Source organism: Crinia signifera, chromosome 9, assembly GCF_055691185.1.
Source record: "Crinia signifera chromosome 9, ASM5569118v1, whole genome shotgun sequence".
NCBI classification, from domain to species: Eukaryota; Metazoa; Chordata; class Amphibia; order Anura; family Myobatrachidae; genus Crinia; species Crinia signifera.
The window spans coordinates 146,255,069-146,282,498 of NC_139225.1; the positions used below are offsets into that span (position 1 = coordinate 146,255,069).

General features: G+C 44.3%; 1 protein-coding gene across 1 annotated transcript; it reads left to right on the forward strand.

Annotated features, from left to right (window-relative positions):
• The first annotated feature begins 23,975 nt into the window (after positions 1-23,975).
• LOC146036971 (epidermal differentiation-specific protein-like) lies at positions 23,976-24,533 on the forward strand. The gene has a single exon (XM_083160798.1). The coding sequence runs from the start codon at positions 23,976-23,978 to the stop codon at positions 24,531-24,533; it is 558 nt and encodes a 185-aa protein (XP_083016924.1).
• Positions 24,534-27,430: the final 2,897 nt, after the last annotated feature.

Sequence of the window (27,430 nt, forward strand, 5' to 3'; positions counted from 1 at the left end):
ACAAACTGTCCCGAGCACAATTGTTGCAAAAAACCGGACCCAAGAAGAATCTCCAAGATCGATTAGGGTGGGTTCGAGACTTCAACCATGCTGATGATGTGATTGCCAAGAATACCAAACTCCTATGGCCAGTCATCCAGTCTGATAAAGACCTTAAATCATTGAAAAATGTAACACCAATGGCCTGTTACCGGCGCGGCCGCAATCTTCGAGATTGGGTCGTGCGGACCGATATTTCTGTGAGGTTGCCTCCCAATACCCGCCGCAAACCTGGTGGGTGTACCAAATGTATCGGGTGTACCACCTGCAGTGGAATTAGGAACACGAGATTCTTCTCCCATCCCCAATTGGGGTACCAGATCCCTATTAAACATGCCGTCACATGTACTAGTACCCACGTAGTATATTTAATCACATGCCCCTGTGGTTTATGCTACGTGGGGAAGACAATACGGACCTTTCGGGAACGTATTGCAGCACACAGATCCGCTATCAAATCTGCGTTAAATTTGAAAGAAAATGATCAGCCAGTTGCCCGGCATTTTGTGTTTGCCAAACACACTTTGGCCAATCTGAAATACGTGATCATTGATCACGTCCCACTGGATGCCAGAGGAGGGGAACGTGCCACCAAACTTCTCAAGCTTGAAGCATATTGGATCTTCAGGCATGATACAATGAATCCAAAAGGACTTAATGAACAATTGCCACTGAATATCTTTCTCTAATAATATTGTTTTTGTCTCTACCACTCCTCTAACTTCAAGTGATGCCCTGTTGTTGTATATATTATCCATGTATTTGTTGTTTTTTCATGTCCTATATTTACTTATATGTTGGTAATGTTTTGTGTCTTTCAGCGTAACCTCCTGTTCCCATTCCAGACACCGCCCAGTGGGTTGCTTGGCAACAGAATGCCGGTGTCATGGACTCCCCTCAGCGCGATATGTGAACGACTCAGCAAGCGGGAACCACAGTCACGTATAGAGGTACACTGTACTAGCTGACGGCGGGGGGACCTTACTGAACGGGAGACGGCAGATCACTTGATGTGATCCCCGCTCCGTGTTGGTGTGACTGATCACCGCCGCTGGCGTGGGTGGTTGCCTTGGTTACGATTGGACGGGACGCTGCCGGATGACGTCACAGCGCAATGCTGACGCTTTTGGAGTACCCGGAAGCGGCATAGGTGCTAACACAGACGGGCTGATGCCGGAGGGAGAGGAGGAGCTGACAGCCACATACGGTATTTATACACTGTTTGTTTCATTATTCTTTTGGTTTGTCTTGATAACGGAGTAAAATCCGAAACGTAGACCCTGCTCAGTGTCCTGAGTCTTCCTTTGCAAATCCGAGAGAGTGCTGTTGCTTCATCCCCCTCTATATATATATATATATATATATATATATAGATGGACGAAGAAAAACCGCACACCACTTACATAGATAGTGGGCGGGTGCTAGATCCCATATAAATCAATTACATCAGGTTTGTATTTCCCTTGAGAGGAAAAGAAATCTGCACACCACAATGCATAAAACGCTTTCAATGCATCTTTATAAAAAAATACTCTGCATGAGAGGTTGTAAACACATGGCTATATATTGCATGAAAAAACTGGGGTACTTATCCAAACCGGGTAGGTGACAGAGTGCCCGTGGATCCCCATTCTGGTCCCTTCACCATCAAGCTCAACAGGCTGTTTCGGTGGAACAACCACCTTCGTCAGGAGCACAATTACTACTGAATACAAGCCATCTATATAGGACAAAAAGCCCGCCAAAACACACAAAACAAAGCTCACCTGTGTAATACACCTGAAAATCATTAGCTGCGTAGCGTCACTCCGTTGGATACCAGTGGAACGCAAGCCGGGCGGGCCGTGACACGCACGGACTTCCGCTTCCGGTATCAGCTAAGATCCATGTACTCCAGGGCTCCCGTCTGATCTCCCAGACCAGCCGGGCGGACCGTGACACGCACGTACTTCCGCTTCCGGTGCCTGGTACAGGTATACAAGAACGGCGGACTCCAATCTGAAAATAGTGACTGCGCAAGGGGAGAGAGCCTCCGCGCTAGGACAACGCTCCGTCATCCCCACGCTGCGCTCAATCTCTAAACCCACTTGCTGTTATATAATGCGCTGGGACGCAGGATCCATAGCCATGGAACGCACAGCCATGTTTCCTGTATCAACCAATCACGCATTGCAATTCACTGTCATGTGATGACTGGAGTCATGCGCATATGGGTATAATCCAATGAAGCGCACAGCCATATTTAATGTATCCTGTTCATAGGAAAAATCATAGACTGGGCTATACTGGAATATCATAGTATCTAATGCTGTAAAAGCATGCAGACAAGTGCATAAAAAATTACATTATGGTATAGTAACAACAGGGCTATAGTTCTGTATGGAATGGAAGACCCCCTGTCCAATACACACCCTAAAGTGACACCACCATCGCAAATGTGACATAATACAAAAGTCAAATATAAAAGAAAAATTAAGGATATACATAAATATGTATACACAATTCACGTGTCATAGCGAATAAAGTTGGCAATACATACAGGATTGAAGGGGAAAAGATAGAGAAATGAAAAAGCAGTAGATCCCCAAGGGGATACAAAGAATCAATGATAATAACACTCTATAGACACATAATGTTGTTAATAGGCAACCTCATATGCAATCGTACGATCTGCATATCGAGGTTAAGTGAGCAGTCCCTTCACAGGAAGACATTCATGTTTATTTCCTCATTCAATCCTGATGGACTGAGGGTATCAAGGTTGTAAATAAATTCACTCTCCTTACGGAGCAAGGTTAAATGACGGTCTCCGCCCCTTTTGGGACTCTTGACGTGATATAACGGCATGAACTTAAAGTCCTTCATCGTATGTTTAGCGTCAAAAAAATGTCTGGCGACCGGAGGGGTCGATGGATCTCTGATGGTCATAGCCTTCTTGATGGACGATCGGTGCATATTGATGCGCTCTTTTAACATTCGAATTGTTTTTCCAATATATAACATTGGACAGGGGCACATAATAATGTACACAATGAACTTGCTGTCACAGGTCATTCGCTGCTGTAATTTGTGTTCACGGCCAGTGGCTGGATGTATAAAATTCTCACCAGTAGAAAGATATTGGCAATTAACACAGCCACTGCATCTAAATGCCCCAGGTTTCGCACTAAGCCAATTGGTTTTATTAGGAGAAAAACTGATGTCCGAGTATGTAATTTCATCCTTGAAGTTATTACTTCGCTTGTAGGCAAATAGTGGCCTGTCATGACAAAAATGACCCATAACCGGGTCTGTTTGCAATATATGCCAGTGTTTTAAAATGACCTCTCTAAGTTTGGGTGATGCAATGGAATAGGTGGTCGGCAGGATCATCCGGTTAAGTGTTCTGTCTTTTTTACTCTGTTCTAGCAATTCATTTCTGTCCAATAATAAGCATCTCTTGATCGAATCTTCAACTTCTTGTCGGCTGTATCCCCTCATAATGAATTCATTACCCATTGTTCTCAGTGCTGCGGGTAATTTGCTGGTATCAGAAGTCAGTCTTACCACACGCAATAACTGCGAGTATGGAAGTCCACGCTTAAGTGGTAATGGATGAAAACTCTCCGCTCTCAGCACTGAATTAATGTCAGTCTGTTTCCTGAACATAGAAGTTTCAAATTTGTTATCAATGATCTGGACATTAACGTCCAGAAAACTGATATTCGAGGGACTGCTCACATGCGTGAACCTAATGGTGCCCGGTATCAAGTTAAGATGTGTTATAAATGAATCCAATTTTTCAGGTCCCCCCGACCATAAAAAGAAAATATCGTCAATAAAACGAACATAAGATGAAATATAAGGCGAGAAAGTTCTATTGTTAAGGAGATGAGTAGTTTCATAATAATGCATAAATAAATTTGCATAGGCCGGGGCGTCAATTGGCCGATATTGACTGTTACAAAACATTAAGATATGATCCCACCACTGGGTATAACAAGGAACTCGATAGTATATTGACAATGGGGTTGACTAACGACTGGATAGATGAGGCGACATTTGAATTTCTCCAGCAACCATTTCCGGTCACCCCATTGTTATATATACTTCCGAAAATTCACAAGTCCCTCCATAGACCACCGGGGAGACCTATCATATCATCTCGCAACTCCCTATGTCAGAATCTATCCCAATTTGTCGATTACTTTTTACAGTCATTAGTCTTAAGTATTGATAATATCCTAAAAGATACGACTGATTTTTTGACGAGAATCAAGAAACTTGAAGCAGTATCTTCCAACTGCCTTCTTGTTACGTGTGATATTAATAGCTTATACACGAACATTAACCATAATGACGGACTAGAGGCCATCAGGAAGGTCATCACCATGAATCCAGTTTACACAGGCCCCCCGATTGAGTTTTTTTTGTTACTGATTGAGTTCATTTTGCATAAGAATTATTTTTTATTTGATAATTCATTTTACCTACAGTTACAGGGGACGGCCATGGGGTCCAATATGGCCCCGGCCTATGCAAATTTATTTATGCATTATTATGAAACTACTCATCTCCTTAACAATAGAACTTTCTCGCCTTATATTTCATCTTATGTTCGTTTTATTGACGATATTTTCTTTTTATGGTCGGGGGGACCTGAAAAATTGGATTCATTTATAACACATCTTAACTTGATACCGGGCACCATTAGGTTCACGCATGTGAGCAGTCCCTCGAATATCAGTTTTCTGGACGTTAATGTCCAGATCATTGATAACAAATTTGAAACTTCTATGTTCAGGAAACAGACTGACATTAATTCAGTGCTGAGAGCGGAGAGTTTTCATCCATTACCACTTAAGCGTGGACTTCCATACTCGCAGTTATTGCGTGTGGTAAGACTGACTTCTGATACCAGCAAATTACCCGCAGCACTGAGAACAATGGGTAATGAATTCATTATGAGGGGATACAGCCGACAAGAAGTTGAAGATTCGATCAAGAGATGCTTATTATTGGACAGAAATGAATTGCTAGAACAGAGTAAAAAAGACAGAACACTTAACCGGATGAACCTGCCGACCACCTATTCCATTGCATCACCCAAACTTAGGCCCTTATTCTGATTGATGCGGACTTTACCGCGTTCTTACGGATAGCGTCTTTACGGCGTCTGCGCATGCGTGGAGAACGCTACGCGCATGTGCCACGCCTTGACTCGGTACCAGTTCGGACAAAGCCCGTCCAAAACTGGTCCCCGCAATCAGTCGGGAAATAGGGGCGTATTATGGGCGTCATGCGGAATGACACATGGGCGTAGTTTCAAAGTGGGCAAAACGGGGCGGAAACATGGGCGGACACGGGGGAGTACACTTATGTTGGGGGGCGTACATTCGGAAACCACTCCGAATGCACGCGAGCAAAAAGGGCTGAAATGTGCGGTGTCCACAAGTGTACTATTGCTTTGCGGACACCACTCGTTCATGCGGTAGGCGAACGTACGCCTAATGACTACAACCATTAACACCTGAACCCAATACAATCTACTCCTTTACTCATTACTCACTAATAGGACGCTTGTCAGTGCTTTAATTGAAACCATTGCACTTCAATTGCTGTAAGGGTTAATGTGTGCAATGCATGTGTTAGGCATGCTTGTAAGGATATATTGGAATCTAATTGATTCCATTTCCAAATAAGCAGTTTTTTATGAGGATAGGTAATTGAATAAGTGGGTCATGTGATGTCTTGCAGAAGATACTTCATAGTGGGTTGTTTGGCGTAAATACTCCGCTTACGTGCGGTAGCACCGCTTGGCTCCCGGTCGGATGCGGTATTCCCGAGCATACTCTGTAATACTCTGTAATACCGTGCCGAATCGGAGTGTTTCTCCCGCACACGCATGGTTTGTATGTCGTCCGTAAACACGCCCTGTTCTTAAAGAGTGAGTCCGTCCGAATGCGGAGGACACGTGGGCGTTTCTACGGACGATGGCCGCACGCGGCAAAACACCGTGGCGTGCGGACCGCTCCGTAAGAATGCGGGAATTTCCGCACAGATCAGAATAAGGGCCTTAGAGAGGTCATTTTAAAACACTGGCATATATTGCAAACAGACCCGGTTATGGGTCATTTTTGTCATGACAGGCCACTATTTGCCTACAAGCGAAGTAATAACTTCAAGGATGAAATTACATACTCGGACATCAGTTTTTCTCCTAATAAAACCAATTGGCTTAGTGCGAAACCTGGGGCATTTAGATGCAGTGGCTGTGTTAATTGCCAATATCTTTCTACTGGTGAGAATTTTATACATCCAGCCACTGGCCGTGAACACAAATTACAGCAGCGAATGACCTGTGACAGCAAGTTCATTGTGTACATTATTATGTGCCCCTGTCCAATGTTATATATTGGAAAAACAATTCGAATGTTAAAAGAGCGCATCAATATGCACCGATCGTCCATCAAGAAGGCTATGACCATCAGAGATCCATCGACCCCTCCGGTCGCCAGACATTTTTTTGACGCTAAACATACGATGAAGGACTTTAAGTTCATGCCGTTATATCACGTCAAGAGTCCCAAAAGGGGCAGAGACCGTCATTTAACCTTGCTCCGTAAGGAGAGTGAATTTATTTACAACCTTGATACCCTCAGTCCATCAGGATTGAATGAGGAAATAAACATGAATGTCTTCCTGTGAAGGGACTGCTCACTTAACGTCGATATGCAGATCGTACGATTGCATATGAGGTTGCCTATTAACAACATTATGTGTCTATAGAGTGTTATTATCATTGATTCTTTGTATCCCCTTGGGGATCTACTGCTTTTTCATTTCTCTATCTTTTCCCCTTCAATCCTGTATGTATTGCCAACTTTATTCGCTATGACACGTGAATTGTGTATACATATTTATGTATATCCTTAATTTTTCTTTTATATTTGACTTTTGTATTATGTCACATTTGCGATGGTGGTGTCACTTTAGGGTGTGTATTGGACAGGGGGTCTTCCATTCCATACAGAACTATAGCCCTGTTGTTACTATACCATAATGTAATTTTTTATGCACTTGTCTGCATGCTTTTACAGCATTAGATACTATGATATTCCAGTATAGCCCAGTCTATGATTTTTCCTATGAACAGGATACATTAAATATGGCTGTGCGCTTCATTGGATTATACCCATATGCGCATGACTCCAGTCATCACATGACAGTGAATTGCAATGCGTGATTGGTTGATACAGGAAACATGGCTGTGCGTTCCATGGCTATGGATCCTGCGTCCCAGCGCATTATATAACAGCAAGTGGGTTTAGAGATTGAGCGCAGCGTGGGGATGACGGAGCGTGGAGTCCGCCGTTCTTGTATACCTGTACCAGGCACCGGAAGCGGAAGTACGTGCGTGTCACGGTCCGCCCGGCTGGTCTGGGAGATCAGACGGGAGCCCTGGAGTACATGGATCTTAGCTGATACCGGAAGCGGAAGTCCGTGCGTGTCACGGCCCGCCCGGCTTGCGTTCCACTGGTATCCAACGGAGTGACGCTACGCAGCTAATGATTTTCAGGTGTATTACACAGGTGAGCTTTGTTTTGTGTGTTTTGGCGGGCTTTTTGTCCTATATAGATGGCTTGTATTCAGTAGTAATTGTGCTCCTGACGAAGGTGGTTGTTCCACCGAAACAGCCTGTTGAGCTTGATGGTGAAGGGACCAGAATGGGGATCCACGGGCACTCTGTCACCTACCCGGTTTGGATAAGTACCCCAGTTTTTTCATGCAATATATAGCCATGTGTTTACAACCTCTCATGCAGAGTATTTTTTTATAAAGATGCATTGAAAGCGTTTTATGCATTGTGGTGTGCAGATTTCTTTTCCTCTCAAGGGAAATACAAACCTGATATATATATATATATATATATATATATATATATATATATATATATATATATATATAAAATAGCTATTAATACTAACATCAAAGCTCATTCTTGTGTATGTTTTTAAATGTATGCCCATTGTAACTATTCTTGATTTTTATTGATTTAAAATTGTTTATAGGTGGCCGCCTATTAAATAAAAATATATATGTAATAAATATTTTCATATTTTTCTAAGACAGTCTCCATCTTGTTATTACACGTGTGTTCACTCATGGTGTATTGATTCTTAAAGAGATATTAAGTGCAGCGAGCCCGCGAGGGGCGGCGGTACGCGTCCTCCGACCTATTCATACCCCCACTATCCACGTCGGCGTGGAGTTGAGAATAGATAGTGTGGCGAGCCCGAAGCATGGCGAGCGCAGCGGATACCTTCACAGGTAAACGCGTCCCTTCGCGGGCTTCACAGGTATCCGCGTCCGCTCGCCACGCTTCAGGCTTGGTGGCTCGCTGCGTTCGCCACACTATCTATTCTCAGCTCCACGCCGACGTGGATAGTGGGGGTATGAAAAGGTCGGAGGACGCGGGCTCGCTGCGCTCGCCACGCCTTGGGTTCACGTTCATCGTGGGGTGGCGTTAACTAATTTTGGGGGGCCATTTCACTGTTCAGGGGTGTTTTTTGGGGTTTCTGGCCCATTTACCATTGTTCTCTATGTTGATTTGGGTAAATTGAGGCATTTAACATTGTTCCCTATGTGAAATCGCCGGCATCACGTAGGGACCATCTCATGCTTTTTTTGGCCGCATGCGATGCGACTGACGCGATTTTGACTTTTTTTCAATGCATTTCAATGGGAAATCGCGGGCATCGAGTCGGTCGCATCGCAGACCACTAAAAATTACCCGCGATTGTGGCCGTGCTAGGAAACAAGTACCGAGATATTATCAAATTAGCACAGCATTTCCAACCCTATAGGTTTTCTAGCTCCCAGTTTACATCAGGTAGATTAAAATCTCCCATGATTATCATCTCTCCTTTTAATGCCATTTTATGGATGTACTGCAGTAGGCTCTTGTCAAGTTCCTCTTCCTGACCTGGTGGTCTGTAGATCACCCCTATGCGGAAAATCGCCTTCTCCCCTGTTTCTATGGTCACCCAAAGGGCCTCAGTTTTTTCTTCAATACTTTGTATTAAGGTAGTCTTTATGTATTTTTTTTTACATATATTGCAACCCCTCCTCCGATTCTTCCCATTCTGGCCTTCCTAAATAAAGTATATCCTGGTATAGCTACGTCCCAGTCATGATTTTCATTGCACCATGACTCTGTAATAGCCACAATATCCAGTTCATCCGTTGTCATTATTGCAATTAGTTCTGGGATTTTATTTCCTAAGCTCCGGCCAGTATTAGGAATGCTGATTCCTGTCGTATTCATTCAATGGTGTATTCATTCCTATTTGTAAATACAAATACGAATATCCCATCAATACGAATAATCATATTTTTGGCATAGTAAATGCCAAAAATATGAATATGCCCCAAAAAATTGTATTTTACTATGAGAATACTAATTTTTTTAAATGATTTTAGCTTTAGTAAATTTCACCCTTTGTGTCGTTTAGAAAACAACGATTGTTTCAATTTTTTTTAGCATTACCCATACTAGTCTACTTTCCCGAAATGTCCAGATGGCTTACATCAGACAGGTTCTGCTTCCTTTCCAGCTTAAACCAACAGTCCTTTGGCAATCACTTTTACTTCTCCTTTGTTCCAAATAATTTCCCATCTCAACACCCTTCTTGAGAAACATGATTAACCGGCATACACGATGTGCTGGGGTAGCTATGACTATTCATTGTGGTTAATGTCTTCTGTAAGCAGCAATGTTTGCTTGTTCTTGTTGCAGATAAGGTGCCTGATTCTGGTTGGCATTGTAAGCTGCGAAGATCACAGGGACAATGCCAACCCTGGTGAAGGGGTGTCCAGACATTAAGGTGTGCCTTAATGTCCTGTGCACTGGACATGTCTATGCTTAATAGTATTTATTTATATGTGTCAGAGAACTGGCAGTTTTCTATAGCTTAATATTAATAAAAAAAAAATAATATATATATATATATATATATATATATATATGTGGTGGGCGTCACTCAATCAGACTTGAATTCCAATGTAGAATAAAACAGCCTTTATTTCCAACGGCGTTTCGGGGTAACACACCCCCGTTTTCAAGGACAGACAATCACACTAATGGCATATAGCATATATATGTGTAGAACATGCAAAAGTGATAACAGGGTGATAAATCAATATAAATCGGTGCAAACTAATGAGTGGCACACTATCGAAGATTTTATCACGTGCAGCACTAAGTTTTGTATATACATTATAGAGTGCTCGTGCCATAAGCAGTACATTGGGAAAACCATAAGAATGCTTAAAACTCGCATGGCTGAGCATGTGAGAAATATAAAAAAAGGCACAGAGACTCATAATGTTTCTATGCACTTTAAAAATATACACGATGGTGACACTAAGCATCTATTGTCATTCTGTGGAATAACTGTTATTAAGGAAAACTGGAGGATTAATGACAGGGAAAAACGTCTTGCCTGTACTGAAATGAAGAAAATTTATTCACATAAAACAATTGAGCCAAATGGACTTAATGTAGCATTTGAAGTGAAATGCTTTTTGTAATGTGAACCATACTAATATATTTTCTTCTATGTGTGTTTGTCCCCGATATAACATCAATGGAGCTGTTTACGTGTATGGCCACAATATGGATGGATAAATGATGGACACACAGCAATAACATCTATCCCTATGAGAATATATCACCCAAGATGGCGATCGCGATTTCCTATAGAATAAACAGCAAGTATATGCGTCTCAAATAGAGGAAGTTGAAAGTCCTCAGCAAAGGAAGTTGGAAGCGGACATCTGCTACACAGACGGGAACCACATTACAGGCGTTTTGTGCTCCGCTCTAGACACCGGACACTGTGTCCGATGCGCCGGAAGTGACGTTGCGCTATGTGGATAACCGCTACAAGTGTGTGACGGAAGAAACAAAAATATGGACATCACTCCGGAAAAGGAGTTTAAATGATTCATACCGCATCCATGGTTGCTGTGATTATTTCTACATGTATATATGTATTTTTATATTAGCAGTGTAGCCAGGTAGCATTGCTGTATTAGTTAGGTATTTAGGTGGGTTTAAGGGAGATGGGTATTTTCCGCTCCGGCCCAGGTTTTATGGATTATGTTTTAAGGTGAACTGTGGGACAGGTATAAAAACCACCCCAGATCATATACACCTCACACCTTGAAAAAGGGCTGAAGCTATAGCCCGAAACGCGTCGGTGGGAGGAAGGAGGCACAATTAATGGTGAGACCTATTGCTATTTTTTCATCTGGCAGAATTCATCTTAACCTGTTCCGGATGCAGGAAAGGAGAGTTTTTGGTCTCACACATTTAGAGTGTGACATTGTCTTTTAATACAATTTTTTATCGTTTGGTTTTATGTATACACCTGTGGAATAAATATTTTTGTACGGAGTATGCTGTTTGTGGAGACTGTACTTACCTGGAGGAAAAACAAAGAAATCGCTATGTGCACATAGGGCCTCATATTGAGGTGAGTGTCTGTTCATCAGGCGTTTGATGTGGTGGTTTGGTGATTGGATACAAAGTGCCGAGTGATATTTTGGAAGAATAGGATTCCACTTCAAAGATACCTTTATGTGCAAATAGGGCCTTTTCATCAGGTCAGTACAATTCATGCTGAGCGTGGAACAGGCAGGAAGTTGCAGAAGAAGTGGAAGGGAGATCATCTCTGAACTCACATAAAGATACCTTTATGTGTATATAGGGACCCCCACGGAGGTCAGTAGGAGACCCCAATTTGTCTTAAAGATAAAAGAGGACAACAATCAATCTCATTTGTCTCATCAATAAGTAGATATTTGCTTGATGTTCAGGGGACAGCGCTAAAGTGTATATTCAATTGTTTTTGCAATATATATATATATATACACAAAAATTCCCTCCACCACTCCCGCAGAACTGGCATGGACACGCCCTACTCACCTGTCCAGGTAATCACCGCCGGCGTCTTTCACTGCTGTCAACCACGAAACAGAGGTGTAGCGCCACAATGCCTCCCCATGGAACCTGGATACTGTGCAATGGTTCCGGGTACATCACTGAACTGCGCACACTTCACATGATGCGATCTGACCAACGGCTCCGCCTGTACAGGGAGCATGATGTGTTGCCAGGCAATCTGAAATATAAACATAAACATATACGTAAATAAACATCAAAATGTTTAAAATCTTTAAATCAGTTATATCCACTTGTGTGTTGTCACTTATTAATAATTCTAAATACATGCTACAAGAAATTTTCTTAATGATAGACATGTATGCATTATAAGTAATGGACAGCAATATTCCAGAGGCACATTTAGATATGTACAATATCGGATTTGTCAATTAAGGCCCTGCTCGCAGCTTAAAGGACTATAAGCCCAATTCTGTTGTCACAGATACTTGGATGGTTAACCAACATGACAATGAAGAAGCAATTAATGACAAGTTAGACAGCCAAAACAAAAACAATAACAAAAGCAAAAACAAGAAATGCAGCATGAACATTGAAAAAATTGGAATAAATTTTAAAAATCACCTAACCATATTTTTCAATAATACTGCAATGACACATAACCATGTTGATAATAAACCCTACTCAAAAGATCCCCTATGCTTACAGAAAACATTGCAGCCCCAAGTTCTCATTAAGGCCATTGGGGGCCACCGTCCCCAAATAATGGATCCAGCGACTTTCTTTCTTTAATAGGGCTTTATTCCTATCACCTCCCCTCAAATTAGCCGGAAAATGGTCTATTATTATGGACTTCATGCTGGCTACACTGTGCCCCATCTTTAAGCAGTGTCGGGGGACCGGTTGTTCTGCACTCCCCTGGTTTAGGGCAATATGTATCCCTGACCTATGGGCGGCCATACGTTCTTTAAAGGTGCGTTGGGTTTTCCCCACGTAACTCAAGCCACAAGGGCAGGTCAACAAATATATCACGTAGGAAGAGCTACATGTCAGTGGAAAATTTATTGGGACCCTTTTTCCTGAACGAGGGTGACTGAATGAACCACCGATGCTCATGGCGCGGCAAGTGGTGCACCCCAAGCAACGGTACAAGCAATCGGTGGTTCATTCAGTCACCCTCGTTCAGGAAAAAGGGTCCCAATAAATTTTCCACTGACATGTAGCTCTTCCTACGTATTCCTATATTTGTTGACCTGCCCTTGTGGCTTGAGTTACATGGGGAAAACCCACAAATATTTATTAGTATCACCTTTTAATACTCCTTTTTATCATAAACCAATTGTTAAGGAGAGAGGTGTCGATACGATTCTGTTCGAGTTTGGTGTGTGTTAAAGTACAATTTCAATCAGCCATAATGGTAGCTACTTTCAGGTTACAGTGTTGAAAAATGTAGCGTATCACTTTGCAATAAATCTGTTACATTAGACTAATTTATTAATTATGCATCAGAGTACTGGCAATCTGCCCAATATATATCACTTCTGAGCCAGATATAGTCTTAGTAAATAGGCGTATTGGATTGGATCTTGTATACCCCTTTGGTCACCTCTTATATTTTGGAAGAAGGTGCCGTGATATGGGTTTTATTAGATCTCACTTTTCTCTCCTCTGTATCACCGTCAGCTATGCTGATATTACAGTGATTATAGGGAGACTGTAATTGTCGCCTTAGGATCGATGTATAATAACAGGACATGCACTCCCTGTGAGGGAGGTGAATGCTACAATACACACTGCCGGACGTGGTCAGTCTCACCCTGTACCGCCGACCACTTGCGCTGGTCGTGCTACGGTTAACAGGGAGACCGCCGGTACTGTAGTCCGAATAGCTTGGCTAATCTGCGAGCACTCCCTGTGCAGGGACAGATGCCGCTATCAAGTTGCCGTGAGTCAGTTGTCCTGCCCCGTACCGCCGTCAGCTCGTGCTGCTGTTGCTGCGGTCTTGGGGGGATTAGAGACTGTTAGGCTGCTAGTTACATTAGAGTCCTGAAAAGGACTAGTAAATACATTTTCACACACACAAACAAACAAAGTGGTAGTGCTCAATGAACGTGCGCACGGCTGGGTCGGCCGGCGTACGCTTCGCAGGTCTTCCTCAGGCCCTTACTCACAACCATTTTATTTTTGAAGACACCCACTTTCTACAGCAGCTCGGACCGGCCATGGGGACCAGATTTGCGCCGAGTTTCGCAAACCTTTATATGGGCCGCCTCGAAGAACAACTTATATGGGGTGGTCCATATAGAGAGAATCTGGTCCTCTATGGCCGTTTCATTGACGATTTATTTATCATTTGGAGAGGGGGACACGATTTGGCACTGGATTTTGTTAATTTTCTTAATTTAAACTCTTACAATCTCACTTTTACCCACCAATTTAGTTTCAAATCAATTAACTTCCTGGATATTGCGTTCTCAATCCATAATCAAATGGTGATTTCTAATAATCACATTAAATCGGTTGGCACAAACAATTATCTACATTATAATAGCGGTCATCATAGACCATGGATTTCCAATATCCCCAAGAATCAACTCTTGAGGATTCGTAGAAATTGCACAAGAGACAGTGACTTTAAACTACAGTCTGAGTCCATGCTTGGTCACTTTAGGAGACGAGACTACCCAGAACCCCTTCTACAGGAAGCCTCTTTGTCAGCAAAAACCACTGTGAGAAATGATCTTTTGATATCCAAAAGCACAACCCCTGAGATCCTGGATACGAACCAAAAGCCACCATTGTTCATATCAAAATTTAACACGAAATCTTTAGACATTAAAAAGATTGTGCTGAAAAATTCAGAGATCCTAAAATATGATAAAATTCTTCCACCTGTCTGCGTGAAACCCAGAATAGTTTTTAGAAGGAACAGGAATATTAAAGATCACATTTCCCCTAGCCTTTTACCTCCTCTTCCACAAGTTTCCCAATCTTCTTGGCTCCCCAATAAACCATTGGGCAGCTACCGATGCAATAAAAATATATGTCTTACCTGTAAACATATGTGTAATAAAACAAATAAGATAACATCCTCATCAAATAATAAAACATTCGATATCAAACATTTTATCAATTGTGATACAGAATACTGTATTTATATTCTTGAATGCCCATGTCAATTACAGTATGTAGGACGTACAACCCGCAGTCTAAAGACTAGATTCAGAGAACACCGCAATAACATCATGAAAAGGGCATCTAATCATAGCATTCCACGACACTTCACTGAACATCATAATGGAGATCCCAGCAGCCTCACAATGACGGGTATAGACCATATTATTAACACCAAAAGAGGGGGAGATCGGTTCAGAAAACTCTGTATAGCAGAGTCCTCCTGGATTTTCAAATTAGACACCCTGAGCCCCCTAGGTCTGAATGAGGCACTGGATCTTATGCTTATGGACTAACTTTTATTAGTATTAGGTCCAAAATATGCTCTTCATCCAGCTCACCCATACTCTGTTTTTTTGTCTTATATGGACAGGACTCTATATAAATTATTCCGTGGTCAGTCTAACTAGGCAGATCAAAATCTTTTTCTTTTTCTACATATTAACTTCATTTTCTTTCATCAACCTATTGTATGGATTTTAAAACTGTGTAGAGTTACTGTGTCTGGAGTGTGTAGACCGGCTTCTACTCAGGGCACTTGGGATCTCCATGATGTCCTGGGTTTGCAGTTGCCGCTTCCTGCACCCCTGACATAGCATTCCATATAGTGGACCATGTTATAATATATTGTCAGGATTCCCTAATTCTATAATGACATAAGGAAATTATAGTCAGATATTTCCAATTATATATTCTCTAAATATTCTCTGCTCTCTCTCTTTCTCCTTCTCTCCTTCTATAATATATACTCCAACACTCCAGACCTTACTAGCAATTCTGGATCAATATAGTAATATTCCGATTTTTACCATAACTGCTTTAATAATGAATTAATTAATAAATTGACTAAATTTATTTTTATTTTTAATATAATACACCTATTGCTCTCTCTTTCATATATGATTAGGCCAGGTTTCCTTACTTGTCAGTGTGGAACTATGTCTTATAACTGATCTGGACGAGAAAACTATATAACAACTTGTCAATTATATAATTATATGATCCTTCTCTGAAAAAAACAAGTTCTTAAAAATCATGCATCGATGTACCTCTGTATTTGAATTATCATTAGTATGCTATCTGGGATTTATTTAAATGTTTTGCGAAAATGACACCAGGCACATTGTTGTTTAATGTAATAGGACTACTAGGCTAATTAACTGCCAATTAAGAAACAATGCAGATGCCTTAAATAGCAGAGGCGGACATACAGCAATCGTCTTGAAAAAGTTCCCGGTTGCCAAGGGAACGAAACGCGTCGACGTCACTTCCGCCCTCGAGCCAATCCATTCCTGAGGTCACGAGGTCGTGTATACGGAGCCGGCATACTACACGGACTGCCGCTGATAACTCCGGAAGCTACACTCAGCGCATCAGCGCATCAGCGCTCACAGCCGCCTGCATTAGCCGATTTCACGGCGTCTTCCCCTGCCGCCCCTCACTGGAGCAAAGTACGGACGCCAGCACATCTTGTGCACTGGGTTGAGCCATCGTGACATCGGGCTCCCCGCCCCTCCACAACTATTCATCAAGGAGGGTGAGCATACTGTAAGGAGAATCCACATTACCTGACTTTACCACTCTGGCGTTTTGAAGCGCTAACAGGTTACCTGCAGTTTACTCCTGATACACAGTGCTTTGGCTTGTACTCTCCACCGTTGCCCCTATCCACCTTACCCTGCTACTAACATTTTGGCTGCTGAAAGCTTCATACTAATACTAATCCTGAAATCCTTTATTCTATCGACCTAATACGTGACCCGCTCTGGAATTGGCCACTTGACACAAATTTATTCAAGTGCTTTATTACATATGAAATTATATGGTATCTGCCTGTGATTTTGTATTTCTATTTATTTTTCTGTGTCAATATTGATTTAATGTTTTGTATATGCATGTGTATAAGCTCTTTTTAAACATGAAATAATTTTAAATATAAAATTTAACAGTGTTAATCAAATTGTGCCCTGGTGTCCTTCTGTTCAGTACGGTTCACGAGGCATATATCTGATCTCAGCAGCGCGAGTGCATAAATCCACTGTGTATTGTATGCTGCACTTGGGTTCATCCAATTGTGGCCCTGTGCAGATTGTGTTCTTTTCAGGTTGTGCACGCGTTAGGCGCCAGAATGCGTGACGCTAGGCCGTGGCATCGGAAGATCCGGCGCTAGGTCGCAGGTTGCGCGGGCGTTAGGCACCAGGTTGCGTGACACTAGGCCGTGGCTTCGGAAGATCCGGCGATAGGTCGCAGGTTGCGCGGGCGTTAGGCACCAGGTTGCATGACACTAGGCCGTGGCTTCGGAAGATCCGGCGCTAGGTCACAGATTGCGCGTGCGTTAGACCACAGGTTGTGCGACGCTAGGCTGTGGCATCTAAGGATCCAGCGCTAGATCGCAAGTTACGTAAGATGGCTTCAGGCCATAGGTTGCGCGGGCGTTAAGCCGCAGGCGCGTTGGCGTATTGCCCTGCCCTAGGGAGCAGGAGGTTACGCGAGTTCACTTTCAGGTGCCGGTATTTGCATTGGAAGACTGGTAGACGAGCGGTGAGTATAAATTGTGTTGCATCTGTTGTTGTGTTGTTTGTGCTCCTTCCCCTCCCCAGAGCATTCCCCCACCCGAGTTACACCCGCCATGTTCCACAAGCGGGTGTAACCCGTCTGAGGCCATTAGTGCCTGTAAGGAGCATCCCCTCCCCCCCTAGGGGGATTCCCCTCCCCTGTTTCCCTTCCCTTGCAGTCACTTTGGAAACCAGTGGAGCAAGAGGGAAGTACCGGGACCATCGTCTGCCCAAAGGTGAGAGACGGAGCGCAGCGAGGTGAGTACGTGTAGCGAGCATCAGTGTAGGCCACGCCCCCGTGCCTCTTACACATGCACAGTATCGACCTTGTTACAGTAGGTGTGCTTGCCTCATATTCTGTGGGATGCAGCTGCAGCAGACAATAGAGGGAACACCTCCCAATGGGAATGACAATGGGTCTAAATTAGGCATTTTGAGAAGTGGTCTGACAATTGCTTACTTTAGTGGTTCAGGAAAAATGCTTGTCTGCAAAGAACAATGAACTCTCTTTGCAGATGCAGGTCCATGGCACACACCAGCTAATACCATAGACCATGTCTAGCCTATTATCCCTGATCAATGATCGGGGGTAATTGTATAAGGGCCTGTGAAGGATAAAAACATTCTGGTAAAGACTTTCAGCTCTAATGGTTTTAAATAAGTCACCTACAGTAAATGTAGGGGCGTAACTTGATGTTTTAAGGCTCCATAGCAAAAGTTTGTAAGGGCTCCCAATGTGCCTCCCAGTCATGAAAAATATATATATTGGGTGATGTTCAATAGCCACCACATTAATGCTTTGTGTCGTTTAGAAAACAACAGTTGTTTCCAATTTATTCTCCCGGAATGGCCAGGTGGTTTACAACAAACAGGTTCTGCTTCCTTTCCAGCTTACACCTTCTTCCAGCTTCTTTGGTAAGCAATTTCACTTCTCCTTTGTTCCATGCACTTTCTCCATCATAACACCCCTCTTGAGAAACACTGATTAACCTGTATACATTGGCGCTGCCTATTCATTGTGGTTAATGTCTCCTGTTAGCAGCAATGTTTGCTTGTTCTTGTGGTAGATATGGTCTGTTATCTTTAACATTTCTATAAAGCTTATGTCCACAGTTCTTTGGAAATCTATTCAATGTCATCTTTGATTTATTCTAGGTAATTTTCATGTCTCAACACAGACTCACCAGATTCCAAGGTTAAGCTTAATGTACATCGCCGCCCTTCGCCGCCCGGCCACCGCAATGCCAGCGCATATGTACTAGACCCCCCACAATACCTGTAATGTGGTGTGCGGGGTCTCCATCACCTCCCCAGTGCCTCCTCCTCCCTCCTGCAGCCAGAAGGACATCAGGCTGCATTGCTAGGGGGAGGAGGGGTTTACCTTCCGGGTTCAGGAGGACCTGCAGGAAGGTGTGTCCCCACCTGGAATGGCTGCCCTAAGGCGGTCAGAGCACCGTATCCACACCTGAAATGGCTGCCTTAGTAGATTAGTGCCCCACATCCACATCTGTAATGGCTACATAAGGTGATCAGTGCACCGTATCCCCACCTGGAATGGTTGCCTCAGGTGACCAGTGCACCGTATACACACCTGGAATGGCTGCCTCAGGTGATCAGTACACCGTATACACACTAGGAATGGCTACCTCAGGTGATCAGTGCACCGTATACACACCTGGAATGGCTGCCTCAGGTGATCAGTACACCGTATCCCCACCTGGAATTGCTGCCTCAGGTCATCAGTGCACCATATCCCCACCTGGAATGGCTGCCTAAGGTGAGAAGTGCACCTTATCCCCACCCGGAATGGCTGCCTAAGGTGATCAGCGCACCATTTCCCCTCCTGGAATGGCTGCCTAAGGTGATCATTGCACCGTATCCCCACCCGGAATTGCTGCCTAAGGTGATCAGTGCACCGTATCCCCACCTGGAATGGCTGCCTGAGGTGATCAGTGCATTGTGTCCCCACCCGGAATGGCTGCCTAAGGTGATCAGTGCACCACATCCCCACTCGTAATGGCTGCCTGAGGTGATCAGTGCACAGTATCCACACCTGGAATGGCTGCCTATGGTGATCAGTGCACCGTTTCCCCACCTGGAATGGCTGCATAAGGTGATCAGTGCACCGTATCCCCACCTGGAATGGCTGCCTGAGGTGATCAGTGCATCTTGTCCCCACCCGGAATGGCTGCCTAAGGTGATCAGTGCACCGTATCCCTACCCGTAATGGCTGCCTGAGGTGATCAGTGCACAGTATCCACACCTGGAATGGCTACCTTTACCCCACCTGGAATGGCTGCCTAATGTGATCAGTGCACCGTATCCCCACCTTGAATGGCTGCATAAGGTGATCAGTGCACTGTATCCCCACCTGGAATGGCTGCATAAGGTGATCAGTGCACAGTATCCACACCTGGAATGGCTGCATAAGGTGATCAGTGCACCGTATCCCCACCTGGAATGGCTGCATAAGGTGATCAGTGCACAGTATCCACACCTGGAATGTCTACCTAAGGTGATCAGTGCACAGTATCCACACCTGGAATATCTACCTAAGGTGATCAGAGCACTGTATCCACACCTGGAATGGCTACCTAAGGTGATCAGTGCACCGTATCCCCACCCGGAATGGCTGCCTAAGGTGATCAGCGCACCATTTCCCCACCTTCCCCTTTAACATTCCACTCTGTGGAATGCCCTCCCAAGCACAATAAGACTCTCCTCCAGTCTCCAAACCTATAAGCGTTCCCTAAAAACTCATCTCTTCAGGCAAGCTTATCAAATTCCAGAACCAGTCATACAACCTTGCATTCTGGTGGAATCGATGCAATAAAGAATACAGTATCTATCCTTATGTATCAATGCCTATTTCCCTATAGATTGTAAGCTTGCGAGTAGGCCCTCCTACATTTTGACTGTCTGTAAATACCCTGTTTTGTTGTATCACTGTCCCCTTTGTAAAGCGCAACGGAGTATGCTGCGCTATATAAGAAACTGTTAATAAATAATAAATAAATAACAGATCTTCCCCTTTAACAGTACTTTTGACCAGACATTCACCCCCCTTTTGAGAAAGGTGCAGGTTGCACCGAAACAGGCCGTCAAGGGACACATTCGCTATGGAGCCCCATCAGTAAAGTATACTGTATTGCTGCCTGAGTGTGTGGACTTAAATAGTCCTGATAACTGCTTTGTTGCCACTGTTATTATGAAGATCTTTGCATAAAGTTTTTCTTCTATATTTGGATTATAAAATTACAGTCTGGTGCTGGTTCTTCCAAATTTTCGAATTTTGTTGTGGAGCTATACTATTACAATAACCTTGCACGGACGCCAAAACTATTAAATGTGTTGTGCGGCTACTGCGGACTCAGTATATATATATACAGGGATTTTCTACAAGAGTTTTTTTCCTGACTATCCTGTGAAGAAAATTAAACTAAAGTATTGGAAAAACATCTCCTGGTTTACTTCACTGGGGGCCTTATTTTGGTTCATTCTTTCTGACAAAATCCTTCTTAGATGGACAAAACCATGTGCACTGCAGGGGGGCAGATGTAACATGTGCAGAGAGAATTCGATTTGGGTGAGTACTTTTGTTTCTGTGCAGGGAAAATACTGACTGCTTTATTTTTACACTGCAATATAGATCTCACTTTGAAGTAAAACCCCACCCAAATCTAATTCTCTCTGCACATGTTACATCTGCCCCACCTGCAGTGCACATGGTTTTGCCCATCTAAGAAGGATTTTGTCAGAAAGAATGAACCAAAATAAGGCCCTGGATGTGGATATTGCAAGTTTGCTATTGAACTTTGTTATAGGCGCCATACCACTATTGGGTAAAAACATTGGTCTCTGTTCGTTCCCTACCCCTCAGGGAACTTAGTGGTGAGGCTGCCAAGCATATAATTGCAACACACTGTTTACATAATTTGTGAAATAGGCTTCAGCGCGAGTTGGAATATTGGGGATACATATATATATATAATCCTATATGTAATCCTGACGAAATTCTTGATTGAATGAAACGTTGATTGGTGATACACACCGTCTCTTGAGTCTTCTTTACCAAGTCGCCCAGAGTGCCACATCTTTTGCACTATATATATATATATATATATATATATAAATCTCCAGAGCAAAGGTTACAACAGTAGTAAAATAAAGTGCAGCCTGTCTTACTTTTGTTATGACAGGCAGTCAGGACATACACAAAACAGGTGGGGGGGGGGGGGGGGGGGAGTGGTTGGGTCAATCGCACAAGATGACTGTATTCAGGTGAAGGACCCCTCATATGGTAAATTGTTTGTACCAGTGTTGGTTAGACCATGGGGGTGTGCTACTTTGGACACAGGAATTAGGACAATATATGCAAAGAAAGAAAGATATGTCCTTGGTAAGGTGCACCTCAAAGAAGATTTAGACTAAAAATTAACTTTTATTAGTTCATTTCTAAAAGGCTGCGGAAATTATTAAAAACAACAAAACGTACATGGATGGGGTTTCACACTTATTAAAAACTGTGGTGGCAGGCAGATATATAGCTATACAGGTGTGGATGATTTCACTGATTGCACTGTGTGTAGGATACCTATATCTGTGCAGGCTTTGCGGATTTTTGTTATCCCGCACTGGCTGCCTACAGATCTTTATTATGAGGTGCCTTATAGAAGTGGGTTCAATGACCTCTTGTAACTTCTAGTTGGATGATCTAGTGTTACGGCTGCCCTGATCTGTGCGATTAGTTGCAGATCTACAATATTCCACAACAATCGCTGCCAGACCTCATGTTTAGGGTACCATGCTGGAGTGGGTACACAACCTCTTATCACTCCTTGATGTCCCCACAACCCGTTATATAGCTGTGCAGATGATAGACATACACAATTGTACTGATGTATTATCTGGCGATAGCACAATAATCAAAGATTGTGCTCCGTCAAAAGGCAGTCCCTCCTGCATATTTCTGGGTATCCCTCAGTGTGAATACATGGGGAGATACACTGGGGAGGGCCCTGAGGAAGCTGATCTGCGAAGCGCATGCCGGCTAGCGGTGCACAGGCAGATAGCTACACATTTATTATTTTCTTTACAATGGATTTTGATTGATTGTGTGTTTGACTAGTGCAATACTCCTGAAGCCTTTTTAAAGGCTCCTACCCTACTTTAATAAAAGTAAATTTTTTGTCTAAATCTTCTTTGAGGAGCACCTTACCAAGGACATATCTTTCTTTCTTTGCATATATCATACACAAAACCGGCCTGCACATTGTTCCTCTCTCCTGGAACAGCACTGCACTCCTCTGCAGCGACTCTCAAACGCTGAGGCAGGGCCAATCACTGAGCTGCAGGCTGATGCTTAAAACACCAATGGACAGATGAGCCGTCGCTGAGCTGCCCTGTTTTGGTAGGTGGCACCGGCGCTGTCAATCATGGGAGCCGAGTGGCACGGGCTGGGAACGCAGCACCGCAGATCAGACTGGTAAGCGATCCAATCTGTGGTGGGGGGCCCTGTTAGGCCCCTTAATCCGGCTCTAGGGAGTTGGAATGCTTTGGGCCCCTCAGACAGCTGTCCCCCTTGACCCCCATTGTTGCTGGACCTGGCCATATTTCCTGATGTTTGCTGTCAATAGCTAGCTCTACTTGTGATGTGACAACCTCCGGTTGCCGTGCTGCATGGCCAACCGGACAAAATCTTATGTGGTGCCATGCTTATTAATGAAGGACAAAACATTTATTACCACCTGGAATGGCTGCCTACAGTGGTCTCAAGTGATAATTAAAGTAGACAAACTTTCAGATTTGGAGCATTCTCCATAAGGATCAGTGTATTCTTTCATTCTTTTTTTTCCACCTACAGTTTCCTGTGTTAGCTGAGTGACATCCATAAAGTTACACAACTCTTGGCAGGGACGAGCACAGAGAGCTCCACAGGGAGCAATTCCAGTTTTTAGCTATACCTATCCCCACCTCCAAAATCCCAAAGCTCCCTCCCTCTCCTCCCACCCCACTTCTTGAGAACTCATATATCCACAGTATATAAACCAGAGTCCTGCACTGAGGGCAGCACAGCATTGTCAGACACCCTGATACCTCCTGTACCAGACCATTGTCAGACACCCTGATACCTCCTGTACCAGACCATTGTCAGACACCGTGATACCTCCTCTACCAGACCATTGTCAGACACCCTGATACCTCCTGTACCAGACCATTGTCAGACACCCTGATACCTCCTCTACCAGACCACTGCCGAGATGAGCAAGCTGACTCTGTATGAACAACAATATTTTGGGGGAGATAACATGGCTCTGACTAAGGATGTCCCTGACCTGGCAAATTCAAAAATCAGCTTCGCTAAAAGAGCCTCCTCCATGCGCATCACCGGGGATCCCTGGGTGGTCTTTGTAGGCAACAACTATGAAGGAAACTTTGAAGTCTATGAGGCAGGAGAATACAACTCCCTCATCCCCGAAATTGACAAACAGATCTGCTCTGCAAGGATCATTAAAGGTGGTCTGAAAAATCCCAAGATCACTGTGTATGAGAACGTTAACTTTCTAGGGAAGAAGGCGGATATATTAGGGGATGCACCGACAGTGCAGGACTATGATCTGGAACAGGTCTCATCTCACACAGTGCAGTCAGGGTGCTGGGTCCTGTATGATCTGACCAACTACCAAGGAAAAAAAATGATCACCGTGGCTGAGGATTCTCCGGCCAGCTATTCCATCAAAGGCTGGTCTGATAATGTGATGTCTCTGAAGCCACGTAGACACAATGCAAGCAGTGTCCTTCAAGAAGAGACCCCCTGATTTAATGCACAGCACGACCAACAAAGCTTAGAGATGAAATGAGTGCTCCCCCAATCCGCTGCACCTGACTGATTCCTGCCTGTATATCACTTACCCTCTATGAGAGACTGCTCCCACTACCACGTGTGCTGTGACCACAGATACACCTGTACAGGATCCTCAGTGGTTCCTCACACACATGTGACAGATACACCTGTACAGGAACCTCGGAGGTTCCCCACACACCTTTGTCCTATTTCCCATGTCTGAGAGATGCTGCCTGAGACTGGAACACACCATGCCAGGCACCCCGACTGCAGATGGACAAGACCAGGAGTGGTGAGAACATGGACATTATACCATCAGTGGTGCTGCTGGTGAGGAAGCTGCAAGTAGTGATGGAGAAGTCTCTGACCCCTTGTATCCCCCCCATCCCCAATCTGCTGTCCTATTACCTATGACATGATTACATTGTTATACCTGTGCTTATGCTGCTGCAGTAATAAACCCCTCTGAGTGCAGTCACTGTCTTGTCATATATACTGTATGTGTGTCAGTGACATTGTGCTGATGCTGGGAGGGGGGATGTGAGTGTCTGACATACAGAGGATACTGTATGTGTGTCAGTGACATTGTGCTGATGCTGGGAGGGGGAATGTGAGCGTCTGACATACAGAGCGTACTGTATGTGTGTCAGTGACATAGTGCTGATGCTGGGAGGGGGGATGTGAGGGTCTGACATACAGAGCGTACTGTATGTGTGTCAGTGACATTGTGCTGATGCTGGGAGGGGGGATGTGAGTGTCTGATACAGAGCGTACTGTATGTGTGTCAGTGACATTGTGCTGATGCTGGGAGGGGGGATGTGAGTGTCTGACATACAGAGGATACTGTATGTGTGTCAGTGACATTGTGCTGATGCTGGGAGGGGGAATGTGAGCGTCTGACATACAGAGCGTACTGTATGTGTGTCAGTGACATAGTGCTGATGCTGGGAGGGGGGATGTGAGGGTCTGACATACAGAGCGTACTGTATGTGTGTCAGTGACATTGTGCTGATGCTGGGAGGGGGGATGTGAGTGTCTGATACAGAGCGTACTGTATGTGTGTCAGTGACATTGTGCTGATGCTGGGAGGGGGGATGTGAGTGTCTGACATACAGAGCGTACTGTATGTGTGTCAGTGACATTGTGCTGATGCTGGGAGGGGGGATGTGAGTGTCTGACATACAGAGCATACTGTATGTGTGTCAGTGACATTGTGCTGATGCTGGGAGGGGGGATGTGAGTGTCTGATACAGAGCGTACTGTATGTGTGTCAGTGACATTGTGCTGATGCTGGGAGGGGGGATGTGAGTGTCTGATACAGAGCGTACTGTATGTGTGTCAGTGACATTGTGCTGATGCTGGGAGGGGGGATGTGAGTGTCTGACATACAGAGCGTACTGTATATGTGTCAGTGACATTGTGCTGATGCTGGGAGGGGGGATGTGAGTGTCTGACATACAGAGCGTACTGTATGTGTGTCAGTGACATTGTGCTGATGCTGGGATGGGGGATGTGAGTGTCTGACATACAGAGCGTACTGTATGTGTGTCAGTGACATTGTGCTGATGCTGGGAGGGGGGATGTGAGTGTCTGACATACAGAGCGTACTGTATGTGTGTTAGTGACATTGTGCTGATGCTGGGAGGGGGAGGTGAGTGTGTCTGATACAGAGGATACTGTATATGTGTCAGTGACATTGTGCTGATGCTGGGAGGGGGGGTGTGAGTGTGACATACAGAGGGTACTGTATGTGTGTCAGTGACTTTGTGCTGATGCTGGGAGGGGGGATGTGAGTGTCTGACATACAGAGCATACTGTATGTGTGTCAGTGACATTGTGCTGATGCTGGGAGGGGGATGTGAGTGTCTGACATACAGAGCGTACTGTATGTGTGTCAGTGACATTGTGCTGATGCTGGGAGTAGGGCTGTGAGTGTCTGATACAGAGAATACTGTATGTGTGTCAGTGACATTGTGCTGATGCTGGGAGGGGGGATGTGAGTGTCTGACATAGAGAGCGTACTGTATGTGTGTCAGTGACATTGTGCTAATGCTGGGAGGGGGGATGTGAGTGTCTGATACAGAGCGTACTGTATGTGTGTCAGTGACATTGTGCTGATGCTGGGAGGGGGGATGTGAGTGTCTGACATACAGAGGGTACTGTATGTGTGTCAGTGACATTGTGCTGATGCTGGGAGGGGGGATGTGATTGTCTGACATACAGAGCGTACTGTATGTGTGTCAGTGACATTGTGCTGATGCTGGGAGGGGGGATGTGAGTGTCTGACATACAGAGGGTACTGTATGTGTGTCAGTGACATTGTGCTGATGCTGGGAGGGGGGATGTGAGTGTCTGACATACAGATCGTACTGTATGTGTGTCAGTGACATTGTGCTGATGCTGAGAGGGGGGATGTGAGTGTCTGACATACAGAGCGTACTGTATGTGTGTCAGTGACATTGTGCTGATGCTGGGAGGGGGGATGTGAGTGTCTGACATAAAGAGCGTACTGTATGTGTGTCAGTGTCATTGTGCTGATGCTGGGAGGGGGGATGTGAGTGTCTGATATAGAGCGTACTGTATGTGTGTCAGTGACATTGTGCTGATGCTGGGAGGGGGGATGTGAGTGTCTGATATACAGAGCGTACTGTATGTGTGTCAGTGACATTGTGCTGATGCTGGGAGGGGGATGTGAGTGTCTGACATACAGAGCGTACTGTGTGTGTGTCAGTGACATTGTGCTGATGCTGGGAGGGGGGATGTGAGTGTCTGACATACAGAGCGTACTGTGTGTGTGTCAGTGACATTGTGCTGATGCTGGGAGGGGGATGTGAGTGTCTGATACAGAGCGTACTGTACTGTATGTATGTC

Excerpts from the sequence above, each read along its gene's own strand:
- LOC146036971 (XM_083160798.1), top strand. The coding sequence starts at position 23,976 with ATGAGCAAGCTGACTCTGTATGAACAACAATATTTTGGGGGAGATAAC.